We start from the raw sequence: 22,800 nt of genomic DNA, 5'->3' as shown, positions 1-22,800 counted from the left end.
GCATTAATAGCAGAAAGTCGGAAACATGATGGTAAAAACAAGCCAAAACCTTGGAAAAGAGGAATATGCAACTACTGCAAACGCAAAGGACACTGGGTAAAAGAATGCAGGCTGCGGATCGCTGATGGAAGACCACCAAAGAATAAAGCTAGTGAGATACAGGTGAATAAAGCAAGTGATACACCAGTGCATAAAGCTGCAGCAAATATAGCGTTGATGTCTGTCTCTGAAGAAATCCATATGTAGCAGATAGTTCAACATCATATTGGATCGATAATGGGGCAACGAGACATATTATGAACTTGTACTTTTGTTGAGACATTATTATTTTTCCATCTTTATGTTTGAATTTGATTCGAAGACAGTACTGGAGTTCACCTAAGTCATGCATTTCGAAGGATTTCATAAGTTCAATTTTCAATTTTTCAAATTGTTGGACCTTATTTGTGGCTATAATGAGATCATCCACATATATTGCAACAATAGTTTTCTCTCCCCCTTTCAATGAAGAGTATAGACATGGATCAGCATTTAGTGATTGAAACCCATGTTCCTTGAGTTTTTTGTCAAGTTTTGTGAACCATTGATGACTTGCTTATTTCAGTCCATATAATGCCTTTTTCAAATGACAGACTTTGTGTTTCATCATTCCTCAGATCAGAAAGCATCTTTCTGGCTTTCATGAAGACTGTTTGATCAGTGTCTGAGCTGTGTTCCAGCATTATTTCAAAGACAAGTTTTTCAAGCATCTCTGGTTTTTCCATGAAAATGTCCTCATCAATTTCTCCATTTAGAAATGCTGTAGAAACATCTAGTTGATGCAAATCCAAATCTTCTTCACAGCTAATGCCAGTTATAGCCTAATTGAACTTAACTTCGCTACAGGAGCATATGTTTCATTGTAATCGAGTTCTGGGCGTTGGTCATAACCTTTTGCAACTAAGCGAGCTTTTCTTCTCTCAAGATCTCCATTACACTTGTACTTTTTCTTCAGAACCATCTTACATCCAATAATGTTCATCGAATTTTGCTTTTGAACAATTTCAAAAGTATCATTTTTTAAATGTGAAATAAAGTATTGATGGCTTCAGCCCAAAGTGAAGGTGGAGCTTTAGATTCAATTAGCATGCATCTTGCTTTATCTAGAAGAGTTCTGTTTTTCCTCTCAGCTAGACCATTTTGTTCTGGCGTATATGGTGCAGATAATCTTTTCTTTATTCCACATGCTTTTAGGAAATCACTGAATCCAGTAATACAGTATTCTCCAACTCCATTGTCACTCTGCAAATGTTTGATCTTTTTGCCAGTGTGATTTTCAACTTCATTTTTATATTCTTTGAAGAATTTCAGCACTTCATTTTTGTGTTTCAGGAAGTACACTTTACAATATCTGGAACTTTCATCAATAAAAGTTACGAAGTATTTTGATCCGCCAGGAGATGTTACTCGCATCGGCCCACAAACATCTGAATGCACAATATCTAACAAGTCCAGTTCTTTTGGATCTCTTCTTCTCTCAAATGGGACTTTTGTCCTCTTTCCTTGAATGCACGCTTCACAGTCATTCAGTTTTTCATTCAGATTAAAATACATTCCTTGAACTGCATTGTTTTTTTGTGCAGATTTCAGGTCGACTTCATTGATATGACCTAGTTTCTTGTGCCAGGTCATGATCTTGGATTCTGCTGTATACCTTGAATTTTCTGGTCGATTGCTAGCATCGTATGTGTACAGACCATTTTTCTTGGGTACAATCAAAGCTATTTCTCCTTTTCGGTTTTTAGCAAGAGCTTCATTCCTTTTGAAAATGACAGTTCCTCCATATTCAGTGATAATAAGTAATGATAAATAAATAAATAAATAAATTTGTCATCAGTTCAGGAATATACAGCATATTCTTCAATGTAACTGTAGAGTCTCTGTTGGATTTCAGTTTTATAGTTCCATTTCCTTGGAATTTAGTGTTTTGACCTACAACCGCTAGATTTATCATTCCAGTATCATGGTCCTCGATGAGATTTTTGAAACTGGAGTCATCACAACACATGTGAGATGTGCTTCCACTATCCAAACACCAGGATGATTTGGCTTGTGGTTTGTCTACAAGTGATGACAGACACTTCTCTTCTGCTTTGAAGGAAGAGTTATCTTTTTTCACATTCTTTGACCAGCAGTCCCGAGCAAAATGTCCAGGCTTTTGGCACTTGTGGCATTGAAATCGTGTTTCTTTTTCACTTGATAATGCTTTTGTATGCCGAAACCTGTGGTGTGGTTTCCCTTTTCCATAAAATGCATCTTCAGGTTGCCTTTCAGCCTTGGAATACGAGCTCCTTGCTTCACTTTCCTCAATTATCTTTATTTTCAGGTCTTCTGGTCGTGGCAATTCATCTCTGCACTCTATTGCAATCCGAAAGTTCTCGAATGATTCTGGAAGACTGTATAACATCATTACACACAGCAGGTCATCATGGATTGTAACATCCATATCTATCAATTTGTCTACAGTGTCCATAAATGCATTGAGATGCTCTCTTGCACCAGCTTTCTCTTGCATCTTTAATAATATCAATTTTTTTAACAAAGTTGCTTTTCTTGCAGGACCAGAACTTTGATAGATACCTTTTAGTGTATCCCATACACCTTTGGATGTAACACAATTTTTTACTTGTTTCAGTTCTGATGATAAGCAACAAATCAGATCTTGCCTCTAGATCTTTGTCAAGCCATTTTTGCCTCTCCTCATCTTCAGCTGGTTCTGTGATTTTCCCATTCACATAATCCCACAGTTTACTTTTAATAAGTAAAGCTTGTGCCTGAACCTTCCAGGTGTCATAGTTTTCTTTGAATAGTGGCTGTATACAACTTGAAACTCTAGTGGTTTCCATTTTAATATATTTATTCAGACTCACTAACTTGCATTAAGCGAGCACTGGTCCCCATAACCTAAAGTAACTTCAAACCTTTTGTTTAGACAGGAAAAATGGTAGTACCTTCATAAGGAAAGACAAAGAGGATACAAACTACAAAAGGTAAACAAAAAGAACGTTGCCACACATATGTAACATAATACACACTCTGAGGGGTGAACAAGATTAAGTGAAATACTATTGGGGGACTACTAGATTAACAATAATATACGTATCAATTTTGAGGAATCTTCAAAAAAACAAATTTTAATCTTTCGAATTTTTTATGATCTGTTGTGAGCCGCCCCACAGTACTGTACAAAAGGCTACCTGGTGGGATATGATGGGGATTAATGCTACAGGATCTGGGTCAAGGAAGATCATCGTGTAATTCTGTCAAGAGATTTAATCTTTCAAGAAAGGTGAAGCAATTGCGACAGGCATGACAAATTACCATTATCCGATAGACCAGAAGAGGAACGAAATTAAGACCAGAGTGAAAAGCATGAAGTTGAGATTGAAGATCCTGAACAAGAAAACGAAAGTCACAAAAAAGAAAGCATTTTGAGTGATGCTGAAACTGATGATGATAAATCAGAAAATGACTCATCAGACAGGCAATCAAGAAACCGTTCCCTTCCGCATAAGCGTAGATGTTTTGAGCATGACATCATGGAAACAGAGTCATTCCTGAGTGATGAAGATAATCCCCAAACATATGAAGAAGCAATCAACAGCAAGTGCAGCATAAATTGGAAGAAGGCTATGGGCAGTGACAGGAGTTCTCTTAAAGAAAACCAGACATGGGAACTGACTAACCTACCACCTGGAGACAGGGCGATTATCTGCAAATGGATTTTCAAATTAAAAACAAACCCAGATGGAAGTATCAACAAATATAAAGCTAGACTCATTGTAAAAGGATTCACTCAACACCAAGACATTGACTATAGTGAGACATACCGTCCAGTAGAAAAATTAGGCACTATACAAGCAGTGTTAAGCATTGCAGCTGAAGAAATACATTTAACACAGTTTGACGTATCAACAGCATTCCTTTACGGAGAATTGGAGGAGATAATCTACATGACGCAATCGGAAGGTTTTAATGATGACACAGGAAAAGTGTGCAGACTCAAACGTAGCCTCCATGGCTTAAAACAATTTCCACGTTGTTGGAATAAGTGGTTTGGATAATTTTTAGAAGAACTCTGTTTTCAACCAAGCAAAGCAGATCCATGCTTATACATTCATGAGAAGAAAGGTAGAAAATTATTGAAAGTATTATACGTAGACGATGGGTTAATTGCTGCATCTGATCAACAGGACTCTGAAGCGTTCATCAAGGAACTAAAAGCAAAATTCAAGGTCTCCATTTGTGAAGTCTCATGTTTTCTACGACTAGAAATTGAACGCCATGGTGACAAGTCAATAACAGTTAGTCAGAAAGGATATGCTAGAAAAATCCTTCAGCGTTTTGGTTTTGATAAATGCAAACCTGTTACAACTCCTATGTTCAAGAATTCAGAAGTGCAAAGGACTGAAGATACCAGAGCTGTCTTTCCATACAGACAAGCTGTAGGTGCTTTGATGTATCTATTGGTAGGAACTAGACCAGATTTAACCTACAGTGTAGGCTATCTGTCTCGATCACTGGAAAATCCATCTGCAGAAAATATAGTAAGAGTAAAGAGAATGTTTTGCTACGTCGCTGGCACAGTTCGCTATGGAATCACTTATCATGCAACTAACACAAAAGGCATGCTTCAGTATTAGTGATTCAGATTTTGGTGGATGTACAAAAACTGGTCGGTCAACATCTGGATATGTGATATATGCTGGAGGAGCTATCTCTTGGCGAAGCCAAAGACAAGCAATTGTTGCCATATCAACAACTGAAGCTGAATACAAATACAATGCCACAACAGGCAAAATGCCCAATGAGGTGGCTGAGAAAAAGATGCCCATAAAAATATGGATGTCATATATTTCAAAAATAAATTATAACCCAATTAAAAATACAATTAACAAAAACTGTAAACAATATTTACACATGATAAACTATTATACAATGCCCATAAAGAATACTAATGGTTGTTTTATTCTAAGTATGGATAGCTTCTCGATTTACCCCAACATGTTTATCGTATTTCTTTTTAAAGTTTTGAAGTTGTTGCAGCATCAGAAGCAGCCAAGGAAGTAATTTGGCTCCAGAGACTTCTCAGATATTGTGAACTTAAAGAACATTCCCATCCTTCAAGTGGACAACAGGGCAGCTATAAAGTTATCACATAATCCTGAATACCATATGCATACTAAACATATTGAACTGAAACACTTCTTCATCTGTGAGAAAGTGCTCCAAGGAAAACTTGATGTTGAACAAGTGTCAACAGAAGAACAGGTGGCAGATATCATGAATAAACCCCTAATGAAGTCAATAGTCTTGACTTCATTATGTTGTCAAATGGGACTTAAAAGATACAAATCAAACAATTAACAGGGGAAAGTGTGAAAAAAAAATTATGTTAAATGTTTTGAGTTTGTGAAGTCCTCGGCAGATGGTGCCACATTGTTCTTCATGTTTGTTCTATTTTCACAGTATTAGTAGTATGTGTTGTGTATTCATCCCGTGTGTTCAATAAAGACGTTAACTCCAGTCTAAGCTTAAAAACAATATCATGTGTATCATACAGTGAATTCATTGCATACTTATGCATCTTCAAATTTTCACATCAACATTGAAATATTAAAAAACAAAAATTTTCAGACAAACAAGGTGCATTTTTTTATCATAGAAAAAAAACCGACTGTGTGAATCATTAAGAAATCACTGAGCCTTATGACAAATTTCTCCCATGGAAAATGTTTCCACTACAAACAAATAAAAAGTAGAAATTACTCTAATTTCTTGCTGATAATTCAAGAATTATAAACTAAAAACACACTGAGTATTTATAATAATTCATGCTCTAATACATTTCTCAGAATGATTTATAGGCCCCTGCATATTATCTGCAGCTCACCCCAGGTTGTTTATATTGATTTGTACGAATGATGGTTTTTTATACATTGTAGTGTCCATATAATTTCTGCATTCACAACTTCATTTTTCAATGAATGACCTCCAATGAAATGTTTTTTTGTTTTCAACAATGTCACTTTCAGGCTTGATGGAATCATTCACAGCAGGAAGTTTTTTTAAGCAATAAATTTGAAGATGAAGCCAGATTTTCACCAAATAGCAATGCTTTTAACTTTTCATACAGGATTTCAGCATTAAGCTTTTATTACTGGAGGGAGCATTATTAATTCTAGAATTATTTCTTTCATTACTTCTGGAATTGCTTTCATCAATTCTGGATTTGTTTCTTTCGCTAATGCTGAAATTCTTTCTTTCGCTAATACTGAAATTCTTTCTTTCGCTAATACTGAAATTCTTTCTTTCGCTAATGCTGAAATTCTTTCTTTCGCTAATGCTGAAATTCTTTTATTGATGCTGAATTCTTTTATTGATGCTGAATTCTTTTATTGCTTCTGGAATTATCTTTCATTTATTCTGAAATAATCATAAATAATTATGGAAATCTTTCATTAATTTTAGAATAATATCATCGATACTGAAATTATTTCTTTCATTTATTGTTTTAAACAACTATGGATGCCATTAGAAAATAACAGAGATCGCGCCGACATTCAACGTGGTATGTGATGTTCCAAGGAATGATGTAGACCACTGACGTCACACCAGTGCTGGAACAAGAGGGCGGGAGCAACTGCCCCAGGTGGCAATTTTTAGGTGAACACAATTATAAAATTATCGATTTCCGAATTGGTGGGGGCGGCAAGACAATACAAAAATCCTAGTTATGGCCCTGCGTCATACTCCCTCCAGTAATATAAGCTCAATGGATTTCAGCGCAGATTCACTCATTGAAGCGATATTGATAATTTTGAAGCGATATTGATGATTTTGAAGCACAGCTTGCGTTTGGCGGCATTTTTGTTTGGCACACTAAGCAACCAATCTTGATAGCAGGGATTTTTCAGCCCACAAGTTATTAAAAGTACATACACTTGCCACTCATTTTATTTTTTCTTTCTTTGAAGAACAAGCGCTTCACATCACTCCTTAAATTAAAAAAAAAAATCAATATTTTGTTTACACCAATCAGTAGGTAGCTTCGCGCAAAGGCTGAAATTATTTTGGCAAAAATTATGACTTTTTTAAGATATTGATTTCTCAAGTACTCCAGAAAAAATACCTAGTAAAAAAGTTGAATGACTTCCAATGACTCCGAATCGAATACTTCTACATACAATCACAGGATACATATTACCATAAAGCCGGGTTTTCCTGGAAGAGGGTTGTTGGGGGCTAGAGCATGCCGACTGAGTTGAAGGAAAAAAAAAACAATGATCGGAAGTTCATTTTGAACTCTAGCTTTTATTCCATAAAAGTTGCAAGGAAAAAAAAGATAATTTACGATCATAAAAAAAAAAATAAATAAAATGCCCGACAAATAATAACCGGCATTATCTCGAAAGAAAAACAATCCTGACATACAGGCGGAAAAAAACCAGCCTACAATGAGGGCGAGAGCACACCGCTGGGGATTTACATATTGTGGCGGGCCGAGCAGTTCCACGTGCACAGAGAATAAAAAGGGAAAAACATTCCGCACATAGGTTTTTGGTGCCGCATGAACCAAACTGGATCATTTCGTGTCGACAGAAACGTGTTACATAATCACACTACACGTTTGTGTTTTCCTACAGTGACGCATCAGCTCACGGCCCTGGCATTAGCTACTCTGTCGCCTGCATGCTACTGTTTAAAGAGAATCTTTATGTCGCAACTCCAGGCAATTCCAGCACACAGTTACGTTTTTATGGTGTCCAGACACTGACCCACCATAAGAAAAAACATGGCATAATACATGTGGATGGCTGCTCCCAAAAGGATAGTTCGTGAAAGAGACGAAACAACCTCACACTACTGAAGTAAACAAAAAGTAAAAGCCGACAAATGGTTGTGTATGGAGGTATGATGAATTTTTGCGTAGGAAAAGTAGTGCGTATATTTATAAGAGAAGGAGGGGATATCCAGACAGTCATCTATTTTTTATCATCGTTGAGTGTTTCTACACAATTTGTTGTAGTGCGAGCATATCATCATATATATCGGTATCGACCACACTTTAATCTTGGTAAGTGATATTTGATTTACAATTCTTCTTAAATTTCTGGGGGCATTTTGGATATATGTTATATAGATGTTCTTGAGCTTTTATGACAAACATCAATGGTTTTCATATGCTCAACAGACAATCATATGCTCTTTAATACAGCTTTGATGGCTACTACTTTACCGCACACCAACTCCGGTCATTTATCACCATACTGCAATTTCCAACCCTAGGCTCTGTAGGTAAAGAACTTACTTCTGATGTTCTATGCCTGGATTCGAACCCATGGACCTCGATGATAACCTTCATAGTGGAAAACGAGCATTTTACCACTGCTCAAGTCGGGCGGCAACCTTTGAAGGATGGCTATCGCAATCCCATCAAAATGTTTTTACTGATTAATCAAAAATGTTTAATCATTTATTCAGCTGATTTATTGAATTTTTTAAACGTTAACCCTTCATAACAAACGTAATATTGGTATCTTTACAATAACAATTCTTGCCATAAAATATATTTTATTCTTTTCATGAACCTATTTGATAGATATAGTAAATAGACAAATACTGTATATTGGGATAGATTAAGAAACTAGGGCTACCCGAGTATTACAAAGCAATTTAATGTCTTGAACATAATTATCAAATGCTGGCCTTTTTCAGTATCTTGTAATTTTGTTTTTTTTTAAAAAAAGGCTATTTTAAGTTGATTACTGATTTCGAAACTACTTTCGATCTTCTGACACTTGTTTCCTTTAGAAATTGTAAGGGAATGTCTGCAAGAGAAAATTCAAGGTAAAAATTAAATTTGAAAAAAATTCTTCAATTTTTGGAAATATCTAAAAGACGGGGTTTTGGATGGCCTTCAGATGGCCTACTGCAGTGTTTCTAAAAGTGTGCATCCTGGCTCCTAGGGGTGTCACACTTAACTGGAGATATTGATTTGTATGCCTATTTATGCTTTGAAGTAGTTCTTTTATATAAATAAAATATCTATATCACTGGTTCTTGACCTTTATCCCATTCTGCACCCCCAGTGCAATACGATTTACCTTCCTGCACCCCCTTAGATACTGTAATATGTTTTCTATTTGTTATGAAATTTAGTTTTTGGAGTTAATTACATTAATTAATTTTATAAGTTCTTTTGTATGTATATATTTCTTAGACTATGGTAAATAGTTTTTCTGACTCTTTGAAAATAAATTCAAAAACCAAACTAAATAATATATTTTTTTGGCACTTCAAAATTAGAGATGAATTGTTCTTTACTTATTGATTCCAGCCAGAAAAAGCAGTATCGTGTATGTAGGGCCGCAACTGGGGGGGGGGGGGAAGCAGGCGGGTCTTGTGCCTCGGGCGCTGGAGCAGAAGGGGCAAAAATTTTATTCTCACACCTCTCCTTCAACATTACAAGGGGGTGCCAAAATGAGCACTTGCGCCGGGTGACCAAAGATCTAGTTGCGGCTCTGCATGTATGTTTTTTACCATTTGATAAATTTTTCGACTTTTTTCTGAGTCACGCTCACGACAGTATCAAAAACGTAAGCTCAGCATGTTAATAAAAAAAAGTGTTTCCACTGTTATTACATCCTATATATAGTATACTGAACTATATTCTGGGGGGGGGGCACGCAGTTGAATTATGAAATGGACAAGGGAGCCTCAAGTGACAAGTTTTAGAGCCACTGACCTAATAGGAGAACTGATGCTACCCGAACACGAAAAATGCAATTCACTGTGGAGGTAACAAATTTTGGTCTTACCTACTAAAACTCTCATCAGGCTCACTTTGAATCACCATTCGTTTTTGTTGAATAAATTTGTGCTGTATTCCCAACGTTGAAAAATTCAATCAAAATTTCATTAAAATATTTTTAAACGGGATCACTTATCTGAAATGTAATGTACAAAAACATAATTTAAGGCATCTAATCAGTTTCGTCAAAGTTACCGAATTAATTTACAAATTTCGATGATAATGTTTATTGAATTTTAATCGAATTGATCGATTTGATAAACTCAACAAAAATTTTAACAGTGATTAACAACCGATTCAGTGGTTCGGACAACTTCAAAAAGTAATGATGAAATTTTCATATAGATTTTTAAGTGGCGAGGCTCAGCCAAAATTATAAAAAACTAAAAATTTATATATTTATAGTTATTTTCATTACAATTAATTTTTAGGGAAAAATATGACATATTTGTCACATGTATGCAGCATGTATTACCCCGCGTATGCAGAAAACACTGATAATTTGTTTAATGAAAATGCCCTGCTGTAAATAAGATACAGCAATGCACCTTTCAGCAGCACAGTAGAAATCACCAAACCCCTACAAATGCTATAACCATGGCCCCTAGGCTGGGACCTGTTGCGGGCCCCCGGTTAGACTTTTCACGGGCCCCTTCTGTAGTTAATTTATAGCATGAAAAAGCAAAACATCACTAGAACTGTCTTGGGCCTCAGGGCTAGAGCCCTGTCAGCCCCCCCCCCGTGGGGGCCATGACTATATCTTTTGTGATGAAGTTGTTTTTCTGTTGTTTTTAGCGGGTGAAAATTAAGGGATTGGGATATATAATATAGGGAAAAGTGTTCAGTTGAGAAATCAACTTCACAAAAATAATTTAGCTGTTTAATGTTTAAATATGAGGACTATAAGGAAACGAGATATCTTGCTGCATATACAGGGTGGTAACCATTGACCGCCCAATAATTACACATGTGATTCCTTGTGAAAAATTAATATGAAAAAGTGTTTTCCGTTTTTTGATCTGACCCATAATTAATGAGTTATAACGCTTTAAAAATTCATGGCATCACTAAGAAAGGGAAAATCATCTTAGCGAGTGCATTTGGAGAAAAAATTGAAGCATCCCTTATGAATATCAGTGCTTAGTTGGAAATAAGGAAATACAAAGATTTTTTCAAACCTGTTGAAATTCTTGCTGCAGTAACAGATAAAATTTGAGAACAATGCATTATTCCCCCCAAACGCACATGGACTACTTTGCAAGGTCGCAGACACCGAAGAAGGGGGATTGTCTTTTCCCACTAAAAGGGAAAAGCATAAGCCTCCTGCGACAGAGCGAAGTGAGGAGGGTGTGAGTGTGAATATTGAAAAGAAGAACAAGATGTCATCTCTGCCTGAGAACAAATACCAAAGACAGACTGAGCTGGTGGATGACCTGACTGAGCATTTCAACACCACCAAAATCTGCGAATTCAAACGCAAGAAGGTTGGGGGAACTCACTATCTCAATACAACCGATAGCCGAAGTAAATCGGAGTGCACCCTACAAATGGAACTGGATCTGAGAAGGATCATAGCGGAAGCTCGTGACTATGACGAAATGGCATACTTGTGGACATCTTGGATAGGCGTCACTGGTAAACCAGTCAGGAAACATTTCTGGGAATTCGAGAAGCTCAGCAACGAAACGGCGAAGCTTAATGACTTTGAAGACACCATATCCATGTGGTAGGATAGCTACGAGTGTGACATACTCGAAGACACCATATCTAAGCTGTGGAATCGGGTGAAGCCGCCGTACAAGCAACTCCACGCTTATGTCAAGTGCAACTCCAGGAACTGTTATGGTAGCGACAAGATTCAAGAACGCAGCACATATTTTAGGGGATATGTGGGCCAAGCAATGGGGTAGCATTATGGACCATGTGAAGCAATTTACAGAGATGCCATCGGTGAAGGTCGCTCCGGCATCAAAAGTGGAAAATATGACGGTGCTGGAAGTGAAGACGGCTGAAGTGTTTTTCACTTCGCTGAGATTGAAGCAGATGACGAAGGTCTTCTGGAAGATGTCTATGTTCGACAGATCCAAACGCAAGAAGATGGTTTGCCACGCATCTGTCCATGAATTATCCAATGGATTGGACTTCTGGATCAAAATCTTCGCAGAGTATGGACACATTCAGTGTTTCATGCAGTACGTGTATCTGCCACACGTTTTCCGAGGCGGAACGATCCTGGTTTCCACAAGGCCATCGGAGACATCCTCTTCCTGCTGTTGATAAAGGGCCTCAACATAAAACACGTGGGTGGAATCACATTGATGTCCGACGTGCTGAGGTCGTTTCTGAGCATTGACGTGAGCAGCCTGATCCATGCCAATCGGTCCGACGAGTTGACATCCGAGAAGTTCTGCAAATCTACCATAGGTTGCAGGGACGCGGCGACCGGCACGGTGCTCAAGAAACTCCTCCAAACGGAATACTTCCAAAACTCTGTGATAGACGATGTGGAGATCATCGAGGTGATGACAACCAGGGCATCTAAAAAGTTGGATGCTGGACTGTTGCTGAGGTACTTCGAGCTGAGCTGTTCAAATTCTTCAAAGAACAGAACAAACAAGAGAATTCAGTTTGTGTTTATAGGTAAACATTATCTTGTGTGGGGGTTGTAGTATTCTGTATGTGAGTCTCTCAGTTAAAACCTTGACGTAACAATATGATATAAGGCTTCAGAGCACGAGAAGAAAAGCGCCAGGAGACGGGAGATAGCAAAAACAAGAGTGGACATTCAAAAATAAACAGAGGGAAGGGTGTGTGAAAGCAATCGAGTATGGTCGTCGTCTCCCACCCCCCAGCCAAGATTATAGTGTTATTTTGCAGGAAAAAACGTAATCCTCCCCCCAGAAGGAAAAAATCTAAACCCCCCCCCCCCCCCGAGAAAATTCTGCATACTCTATGGTTGTTAGTGGCGTCATATGTCCAGCTTGAGCGGCAAATATTATTCAAATGCCTTTTAAGCATTTTTTAAATTGAAACTATGCTTCTACGATGGGCGGTCGATGAGATAAAGGTGCAATAGCACTTACAGGACACCCTATATATAGGCTAGCCATAATACCAGCACTTCCCGGGTTTTCTTCAATTAAATCACTAAATGTAAAAAGGTGTCATGTCACATTTTTTTCAATTTTTATATTTTGATGGTGTTTGAGTATGTATATAACTTTTTTAGTATTTCATATTATTCTTTTTCTCTGTATTACTACTAGATGGCACCGCTTACACAATTATTATCTACGTTATTTTTCCCGCCTTTTGAGGCAGTTGTTCTTTTGTATCGGCTCGAGTCAGTCGTATCTTTGCTTCATCTCATAAATAAACGTTTCTTTATTATAATTTAAACCTTTGCGCTCTCCGTATGTAACGGGTCATTCGTATACAAATGGATTCATGTAATAGAGACGCCAATGCATCCTTTTATGGTAAAATGGGTCAAATCTCGCCTCTAGATGCTGAGAAAAAACGGATGTCAAAAGTAAAAAGGTGTCAAGACCAGGACATGATCCCTTTTTATATTTAGTTCTCAAGACCGCTAACAGGTGGCAGCAGGGTTTTTCTGTTGAGTTACATTCATAAAGTTTTCTTCGTTTATGTTGTTTTTGTCTAAAACATAGTAATTATGTTGTAATTATTAGTACAGAAAAGAAGCAAAATATTTTATGATGCAATTATAGAAGCTGAAAAGCTTTGCCAAGAAAACAGCGATATTTTCTGTCTGTGTATTGACTATATCTGAGTGTTAATACCTACGGTATTCATAACCTAAGAGATGGTAAAATGAAATGTTTCGTTTATGATGAAACAAATGGAGGCAAAGGGCTTAATAAAGTTACGTTCTGTTTGAAAAAATACATTGATGGAGCTGAAGATGGAAAGATCTGGTAACTTTTTATGGACAACTGTGGAGGGCAGAATAATAACACACTGATGAGGTTTTTGATGTTCTTGATAGAGTCTGAACGTTTTGAGGAAATTAAATTTCATTTCCCTATTAGAGGGCATTCTCTTTTACCGTGATAGGGATTTCGCACTGATAAAAATATTTATCAAGAAGAATGTGAGATTGTACACAGTGGACCACTATCTGGATTTGATCAACCAGAATGCATCAAAGTTTACTGTAAGCAATATGTCAATGGTATTGGCTCACGAATCTTCCCACCAAGAAAACTTAGTGTACCACTAATAATACTCCAAAGCAAAGCTTATTCATCGACAAAACTTCCAATAACCAAAGTAGAAGGGATGACTTGAATAAAACAAAAAATACATTCCAATGAAGTATAACAATTTTTGAAACCAGATTTTTAGTGCACTAACCATTAACTCATTAGAGGCAATCGGAAGAGGAGTACTTTTGATCCCTGTCTAATAGAAAGTTTGTATAGTATAAAAAGCTAAATAAAGTTTGTTTCATTGCGTACATTTGTTTACTTAAGTGTTTTCCTGAGACTTTTCATTAGAGAATTGGGGGCTCTAAAATGTTTAATTGTAAAAAGAGGGTCATGTCCATATCAGATTATACTCTCTCGTGGCTATTCTTAAGTAATAAAAATCCTCTCTCAGGACTTCATTAAATTACATAACACAGACACTACAATTAAATTTTTATTTAAAAAAATTATTGGAGAAGATATACGTTTTTTGCATCTCCTGAGAACTTGAGAAAATGTGACACGACCCCTTTTTACATTTAGCGATTCAATTACTGGGAGGATTGGAAAAGTGACAAACCATTATAAAGGAATAAACTGTTATAATGGCAGCATTAAAGATGTGACAAACCATTGTAAAGGCATATACACGTCTGAAACGCATTGTTGGGAACCACGATAACCAAAGTAAACGTTCCGAAAGTGATTGTTGAAGACCCAAAATCATTGTTGCCAGACAGTTTTTTGCCTATTCGGGACATTTGCCCAGCTCTGACGATTTTTCAAATTAGCCTACGGTTCAATCCCGGTCCTGTTTGATATATATGCAAAATCTGGAGATGATCGGTCTAAAATTGTAGATTTGTATAAAGAACATACATACATACAGACAGACATGCATACTTTCACATTTGTGGCCCCACATGGGGGGGGGGGGTGACGGGGCTTTAGCCCCGGGGCCCAGGATGGTTATCATAATTTTTTTTCTTTTTTACGCTATAAATTAAATACAGGAAAGGCCCGTTAAAAGTCTGACAGAGGAACCCGCAAAAGATCCCAGCCTAGGGGCACCACTACAGGATGTGGGGGCCATGTTCACATTTATATATAAGATTTATACATTCAAATATTTGACCTACCTGTAATTTTTCAAAATACAAATCAGGAAAAGATTTCTGTTTCTTTATGTTCATGTACATGACCGGATTTGTGAAAAATGGATCATCCATTTCATTGTGTCCATAACGTCGAAAACAGATCAGATCTATCACAACATCCTTCCTGAATTTTTGTCTGTAATCAAGAGCCAAGATGGTGGCTTTTGCAACCTCCTATTCAACAAAAAATATATATGTAAAGAAACACAAAAATTGAAAATTACAAGATAAATAATAAAGTTTAGCACGGTTGTAGCTGTCAGTCAGAGTATGTTGCTTTAAGCAGAATATGTTGAAAAATGTGAAGTACGTCACAGAACAATCAATGCTGCTGCAGAACAATCTTGATAATGATTTCAAGAAAAGTTCTTTTCTGCAAAATAACACTATATTATGGATATATATCTTTACCACAATTAAGTCAGCAAACAACATAAAACATTCTAGTTCAGGGAATTTATATACGGGGTGCATAGAAAAGTCCCTTTATCCTGGAATAACTGATGGATCATTGATTCTAGAAGCATACTTTCAATTGAGGAAAAAGTATCCAAATAATGTGCAGACTTCAGTTACGTCATTCATAGTGTAAGGAGTTGTATAGTTATTAAAATTTTATTTATTATATAGTTATCATTGTATAGTTATTAAAAGAATTTCATTTGGTCAACCTGTCCTCAGAAAAACCATTAGACATGAAATTTTCTCTTCATACAAACGAATAACAAATATAAATTAATTCTTATTTGAAATGAAGTTATTTAGAAAAGACACACTAAAACATCTAAATACCTGAAAAAAGTTTTTTGGAAAAATTCACAGTAACCTTAGGAATTCAAAATCCGACAAAAAGGCAATATTCAAACAGATTTATGGAATTTTCTCCTCATATGAACAAAAAACATGAATAGGGAAGTACAAAGAGTGGGATAGTTCCACGCTTTTATGTGTAAATAAATTACTTTAATTTGCTCCCGTTTTTTACAATATATGAAAAACTTTCAATGCTTAATACTTATTGCTAACAAAGTCTGAACAAAGAAGATTTATTTGATAACTAAATAGACAGCTGACAACACATCATAGAACATTAAGGCAGGAATGATATTTTTCTCATTCTATTCTGCATTTTCAATTTTTAAGAAATATACAATTTCGAAATTGAGCGATTCTCTCCAAGTAATCCTGCAAAAGCACGAACCTGATATCATCCACCGCACGCCAGAAGTACGAATGTACAAATTTACAGTTTTTCTTATCAGCTGTTTGGATAACTTGTTTTGCTATCTAAGTTGTGCCTGAATTGGAAATTTGTATCCCAATTAAAAGACATTACAAAACATTTTAGAAAAATAACTTCCATAGATGTAAAACAACTTCCATGGGTAGAGTAAACATTCAAACGCCATTTCCCTTGTTCTTTTCTTGCAAGGACATTGCACATTCATGATTCTGGCATGATGGAGATGTCTATTTATTATTGTACAAGTAGAATTTAATAAAACTACATTGTGTGATGCTTGGTAATTAGCTCAGCTAAATAAAGGCATTCTTCAGTTTTCACATATTTTGAAATAAAAATGAATTTCTTATTTGGAGGTTTTTATTTTGGAGAATCTCTCACAGCCAAAGATTTGCTTACCACTGGCAGAGATGCCACTGGACTTCAATTTACCTGGGTCCCGAGGCCCAGGTTATTCAAAAAATCTGGGCCCTTTTTGAGTGAAAGTGGGTCCCTCTCAAAAAAATCTATCTTGGAAAAAAATTATGCCTTCCCCTATAATTCACTGGTATCTCTATGAATTTTCTTCCAGTATGCCCCAGGTCTTTGATCACCTGCTTATACTTCCTCATTGAGACTGAGCGGTGGGCCATGTTCTGGGTAAGAGAAGAAAATATCTGTGAATCAAGTAATTCATTTCTAAAAACATGTTCTATCCAAAGGTTCATTTACTTTCATTGTCTACTAGTGGGAAAAGCTTGCGAAGAAGCTCATGAGCACTGAGAATTTAACAAATGGAATTTCACACTTGTAATAAATCTAAAACAAATATACAGTTGATCCCGCTTATGTTTCTCCCATTTAGAATGTTATAATGTTTTTCCACTTCGTGCAACTTATTTTCGTGGTCCTAACAATAAGTAATTCTCATTGGGATTTTCTGTTTAAAGTGTTTTCCTATTTATAACATTTTTATGAAAAGCGTTATAAGCACAATCCACTTTAATCAACAGTTGAAAGCACACATTTATATATTTACTAATAATCAATCTATAAATTCCCTTCTGATTGATTTTATATTTCGTTAAAAATATCTTAGCACTTTCAATATCTTCTGATCAAATTTGAGAAGCAAATTAGATTTTCTCTCTCCTCTCTTAGACACTTATCCCTATTCATACTTTGGTTTTATGCATATTAGTGTTGTAGGTCTGTGTGATCGCTGTGGCAACCAGAAGTTTTTTCAAGGGAATAGCCAACTCCAAATTTGAAATTTTTAGAAAATCACATTTTTAGCCGATTACCATTGTGCGCAAATTCCAAACACGGATTTTCACCAAAAGCAAAATTTGGGAGAGGTTATAAGAAGCCTCTTCCTTCCGCCCTCCCCCCCCCCCCCACCAGATGAAAAATAAAAAAATATTTTTGTAGAGAATTAAAATATTGGAATAAAATAATTTCTTTTATACTATCTGTGAAAAATTAGATCCTTATGCCCCTACAAAAGCCAATTCTGCTTATACACCCATGATTTTAGCGATGCAAAACGGTGACTACCGCATAGCAGCTAGATGACAAAACTGGATATTCAAGGTCAAGTTTTTACAGATTGTTTTCATCACGGTATCAGGAAGGTTTTACAATTTGAATGGGTGTATATTGCATGTGAAATTCATTTTCCTCGACGATTTCCTTATATGTATTTCAATTTTTTTATTGCTATTCAAAGCAGGGCCGTAAGTAGGGTATTTGCCGCCCCACAACTTAAAAATTTCGATAATTTTGTAATGGTGTTTTTTGTTCCCACCTAAAACTGCCAACGGGGCAGTTGCTCCCCACTAGTTACGGCCCTGTTCAAAGTATGAAATGAAATATTTTACTGCAGTATAAATTTTCATGATGATAAATTAATGATGTATTCGGTGCCCAAGCTAGTTAATGTCCTGAAGTTGGTGCACCTGACTGCGTGAAAATTGCTAGAACAGCCAAACCTGTTTTTCATTGCACCCTTAGGAAAAATTTAACTTTACTCTAATTATTTTTTTCCTTAACCCTGATGTGGTGCCTCTTCTGTGGCTCCATGGGTCTGCGTGAGTCACACCTCATTTGAGCCGCCAATGAAAAAAAAATTCATTTCAATTGCTGTTCCCTCTAAATTGTAGAAAAAATTTATAGCCAGTGCTCTGGCATGACTAAATAATAATTCAATTGGTTATAATTAGCGGCACAATAAATTTGGTTCGTACTTGAAAAATTATTTGTAATTTAATTTACTCTTCGATGGCTCAACAGTCTGCTTAAAGACCCTATTTTTAGTTGACCTCTTCACAGTCAACACTTTCAGGTTGTAATTATTGTATGCTATTCCGAAAGTATCCATCTACCTTAACCAGTCAGGTGGTTATGACAGCAAATGCCGTCGCACCAATATTTAATCTAATTATTTCAATTTTTGAAAATTAATTAGTAATTATTAAAATTCTCAATTTTTTTGGTTGGTGATTTAAAAAAAAATGAAGTCAGTTTAAATGTATTCATAAAAAATTTTAATCAGGAAAGTTCATTTTATTAGCTTCAAACTTTTAAAAAAAAAAAAAGGGAAAAAGGAGAAATTAATTAATCATCTGACTGGTTAATTACCTTAACCTATCATAATTACATGCAAGTAACCATTAAAAACATTTTGTATAAAAATTCAAAGATTTACGTAATAAAATATTTTCATAGATTAGGCTCGTAGCAAAAATAATTATAAAGAAAAACCATGACTCATGTTTATATAAGATTCCAATAATGAATTATTACTAAAGTATCTTATCACGGGAAATAAAAAATTAATTTGTCTGAGGCTTTCATGACCGGCGTTAAATGACTTGCGAACGGTTTCCTTGCTATTAGGCCATGGTCTAGGAGACTTTCTTCCTGACGTTTCGCCCACATCTGTGGCAGGCATCATCTGAGATTAATTGGACGTAAGTCTCCGCGGCAAGCGAGAAAGGCTTCGTACAACTACTGTCATCAACTTGTTCTCTATATGCATTTCTGAGACTTGATCGGCCGCAGAAGAACAGCATTGGTTGGCTTGGGATGTGTTGTGTTGTGGATGTGTTGTGCACCGATTGGCTGCAAGTGGTGTCTGGTGATGATTGGCTGTCGAGGTCATTTTCTCTGGCATTCATCGGGGGCACATCTCAACTCTCTGCGGCGCTGAAGTACCGGGACCCAAGTGGGATGCACCTTCATCGTCTCCTCCTTTCGATTCATGTTGTGGTGCTTGAATATTTCAATGGCTTCTCTATGAAGACGAGCATGGTAGTGCAACTCCGACGATATTACTTCGGTCTTTTCAAATTTAATTTTGTGGCCGGTTTCCCACATATGTTCTGCAACGGCTGAACTTTCCGTTTTACCCAGGCGACAGATCCTCTGGTGTTCCTTTATTCTTGTAGCAGTACTTCTTTTTGTTGTTCCTATGTATACTTTTTCACACGAGCATGGAATCCTGTAGACACCTGCCATGCACAGCGGGTCTCTCGGATATTTTGTCGAGCGTAGCGATTGTGCTAAATTTCTGGTGGGTTTGAAAATGAGTTTGATGTTGAACTTTTCCAAAACTTTACCGATTCGATCGGTGACCTTCCAGATGTAAAGTAAATAGGCTTTGGCTTGGGGTTCCCGATTTCCTTCATTACTATTGTTGTTATTTTCCAGGCGCGGTCGTATGGCTCTTTTAAACTCTTTTATCGAATAACCGTTAGCTTTGAAGGCCTTCCGTAGATGGATCAGTTCTGTGTCGAGATGTTGCAGCTCACAGATACGGTTAGCACGGTTTACCAGTGTCTTTATTCACAACTAGCGTTTCTGGATGTTCTGGTGAACAGAACTGACGACAGCCGCTTAGGGCATAGCGTTTTTAGGAAACCGACGCATACCGACCGGTACCTCCACAAAAACTCCAACCACCATCCGAGACAGAAGAGAGTTGAGATGTGCCCCCGATGAATGCCAGATAAAATGACCTCGGCAGTCAATCGTCGCCAGACACCACTTGCAGCCAATCGGCGCACAACACATCCACACAAGCCAACCAATGCAGTTCTTCTGCGGCCGATCAAGTCTCAGAAATGCATATAGAGAACAAGTCGATGACAGTAGTTGTACGAAGCCTTTCTCGCTTGCCGCGGAGACTTATGTCCAATTAACCTCAGATGATGCCTGCCACAGATGTGGGCGAAACGTCAGGAAGAAAATCTCCTAGACCATGGCCTAATAACCCGGAAACCGTTCGCAAGTCAAAAAATTAATTTATTAAATACTGGAGCTGAAGAGTAAATAGATGAGAGATATAATATTGTAGCAGCATATAAACAGGGATGGCTCTTACTGCTTTAGGGAAAAGTGTTAAATCAGGAGTAAAGAGAAATATAATTGCAGAAAAGTTTAGAGAGAGAAAGAGAGAGAGAATGTGTTCCGTGTCTGTAAAAACACTGTCTTGGAGAAAACTAATTCTTTATGCATTTTATCTAGCTAGGAACACAGTTGTAAATTTTCGGGATCGCTTCACTGATGTGGCTTATACACCAAAATGACGCGTAAAATCATCTCGCATGGTGAGACTTTTGCCCCGAGGCTCAAGCCATTCATGGTATACAGAATTTATACAAAAATATATGTGTTTTTTTTTATATTTATTTTTATACAAATACGTTTTCAATTTTTGATATCCTTCAAGGGAGGGTGCCCCCTGGAGAACGCCTGTGTGAGCACCCACTGGTTGAAAATACCTCAGACGCCCCTGGTCTTAATACACGGCCCGGGGGTCTCAAGAGAAGAGGGGCCTCACAAAAATGAAATCCAGGTGAAATTTTCTAGGATTTACCAGGTATGGTCTTCGAAAAATCACTTGGCCCGGGGACAATGATACTCTTAAGATGGCCCTGGTCATAGATTGATCAACTCGCTGGCTGGAGGAAATTATCCACTGTCATATAAATCCCACTAATATCCATCAGTGGATATGACAGCTTAAATGGTAGCCATAATGCTTTCCACAGAATATGTGTCCAGATTCAGACTTCCTGGGTGCATCATGACCGACCAGGGTAGACAGTACGAATCATGTCTGTTCGATGAACTAACTTAACTGTTGGGGATTCAAAGGAAACTAACTTTGCTCTACAACCCAAAAAATTCAATGGTTTAATAGAAAATTAATACCGCCCTCTAAAATGTGTAATAAAGTCTCTTTCTCTTAGTTCTTTCAGATGGGCAGAATTACTGCCTATAATCCTCTAAGGCTTCCGAGTGTCCCTGAATGAAGAGCGAGTCCAAACTGGTGTTCAAACTTCGACTTCCGGGACAATTCATAGACACTTCAACGTAACTGAGAAGTGTGAAGACCCACATGGGAGAGGTTGAGGCGAATATTAAAGGATTTCAGACCAAAGCCAACATCATCTCAGATATCTTCACCCCCAAGGAACTCGCACGATGCTGCCTCCAACTAACAAGAACTGAGACATCATGTATGTGCACACGAGAGAGTCAATTGGTAAATGCCAAAGAGTGTGAACTAGACCTGCATGCTATTAATATCTAATGATGTAAATAAAAATTCTATTTTTTTAATTCAGAAATTATTTGTCTTAAATTATTAAAAACCAAATCACCTCCCTGAAAGAGCCTTCACATTGCATTATTTTTTTGCTTTTATAATGTGTTCACGCTACATAGTGTATGTTTTGTCTTTTGTTCTGTTGTCTTTATTTTATTTTGTATCCATGTATTTATGTGTGCTGTTTTGAATTGAATAAAAAAATATATTTTAATCTGCATTTTTCCCTCGTACTTTTTATTTTAATTAATGTTATGTCTTAATTTTGATGCCTTCTTTCCTCACCAATACATAATATCTAGGCTCAGGGAGACTCCAAAATATAAAGGTTGCTCTGGCCCTTGCAATCTCGCTTCTGAAAAATTTTGTCCACTCTGAGTCTGTGTCCAGAGTTCAGCAATGAACTGTTCCAATATGTGCATTCCCTTGCAAAACATAAGGGGCATGTTGATATCTTACAAGAAAGGTTTCTGTCTCATAGGGTGCCCAATTTAGACATGTACCACTGTTACAGCAGTATATCAAAGTTTTTTTTCGAAAATATCACATGATATATTATAAATACTTTATTTACCAAACAAACTTCTCCTCTTCAATGTAAAAAATAATTTAAAATATTTGATTAATAATGGGACTCTTTATTTGAAGTTTGAAATAAGAACAATAAAATAAATTTAAGTATGGAAATTACTGACGACATAAGAAATGTAATGGAGAGAAATCAGCATGGAAGCTTTATCAAG

The 22,800-nt window shown here is 36.7% G+C and overlaps 1 protein-coding gene across 3 annotated transcripts in view; it reads right to left on the bottom strand.

Annotated features, from left to right (window-relative positions):
• Window positions 1-22,800, bottom strand: part of LOC149088343 (2-oxoadipate dehydrogenase complex component E1) — an 846,788-nt gene that overhangs the window by 303,038 nt on the left and 520,950 nt on the right. For all 3 annotated transcript variants that reach the window (XM_089247246.1, XM_089247241.1, XM_089247249.1), the window contains one exon: window positions 15,204-15,395. In XM_089247246.1, the coding sequence (XP_089103372.1) occupies window positions 15,204-15,395 (192 nt within the window). The remainder of the gene's footprint in view (window positions 1-15,203; window positions 15,396-22,800) is intronic.

This window comes from Pholcus phalangioides, unplaced genomic scaffold (assembly GCF_987345545.1).
Source record: "Pholcus phalangioides strain wild (caught in Gottingen) unplaced genomic scaffold, Ppha-v1.0 ptg000003l_1, whole genome shotgun sequence".
NCBI classification, from domain to species: Eukaryota; Metazoa; Arthropoda; class Arachnida; order Araneae; family Pholcidae; genus Pholcus; species Pholcus phalangioides.
The sequence above is the reverse complement of the archived record's forward strand: the minus strand, read 5'-3'. Positions and strand labels throughout refer to the sequence as shown.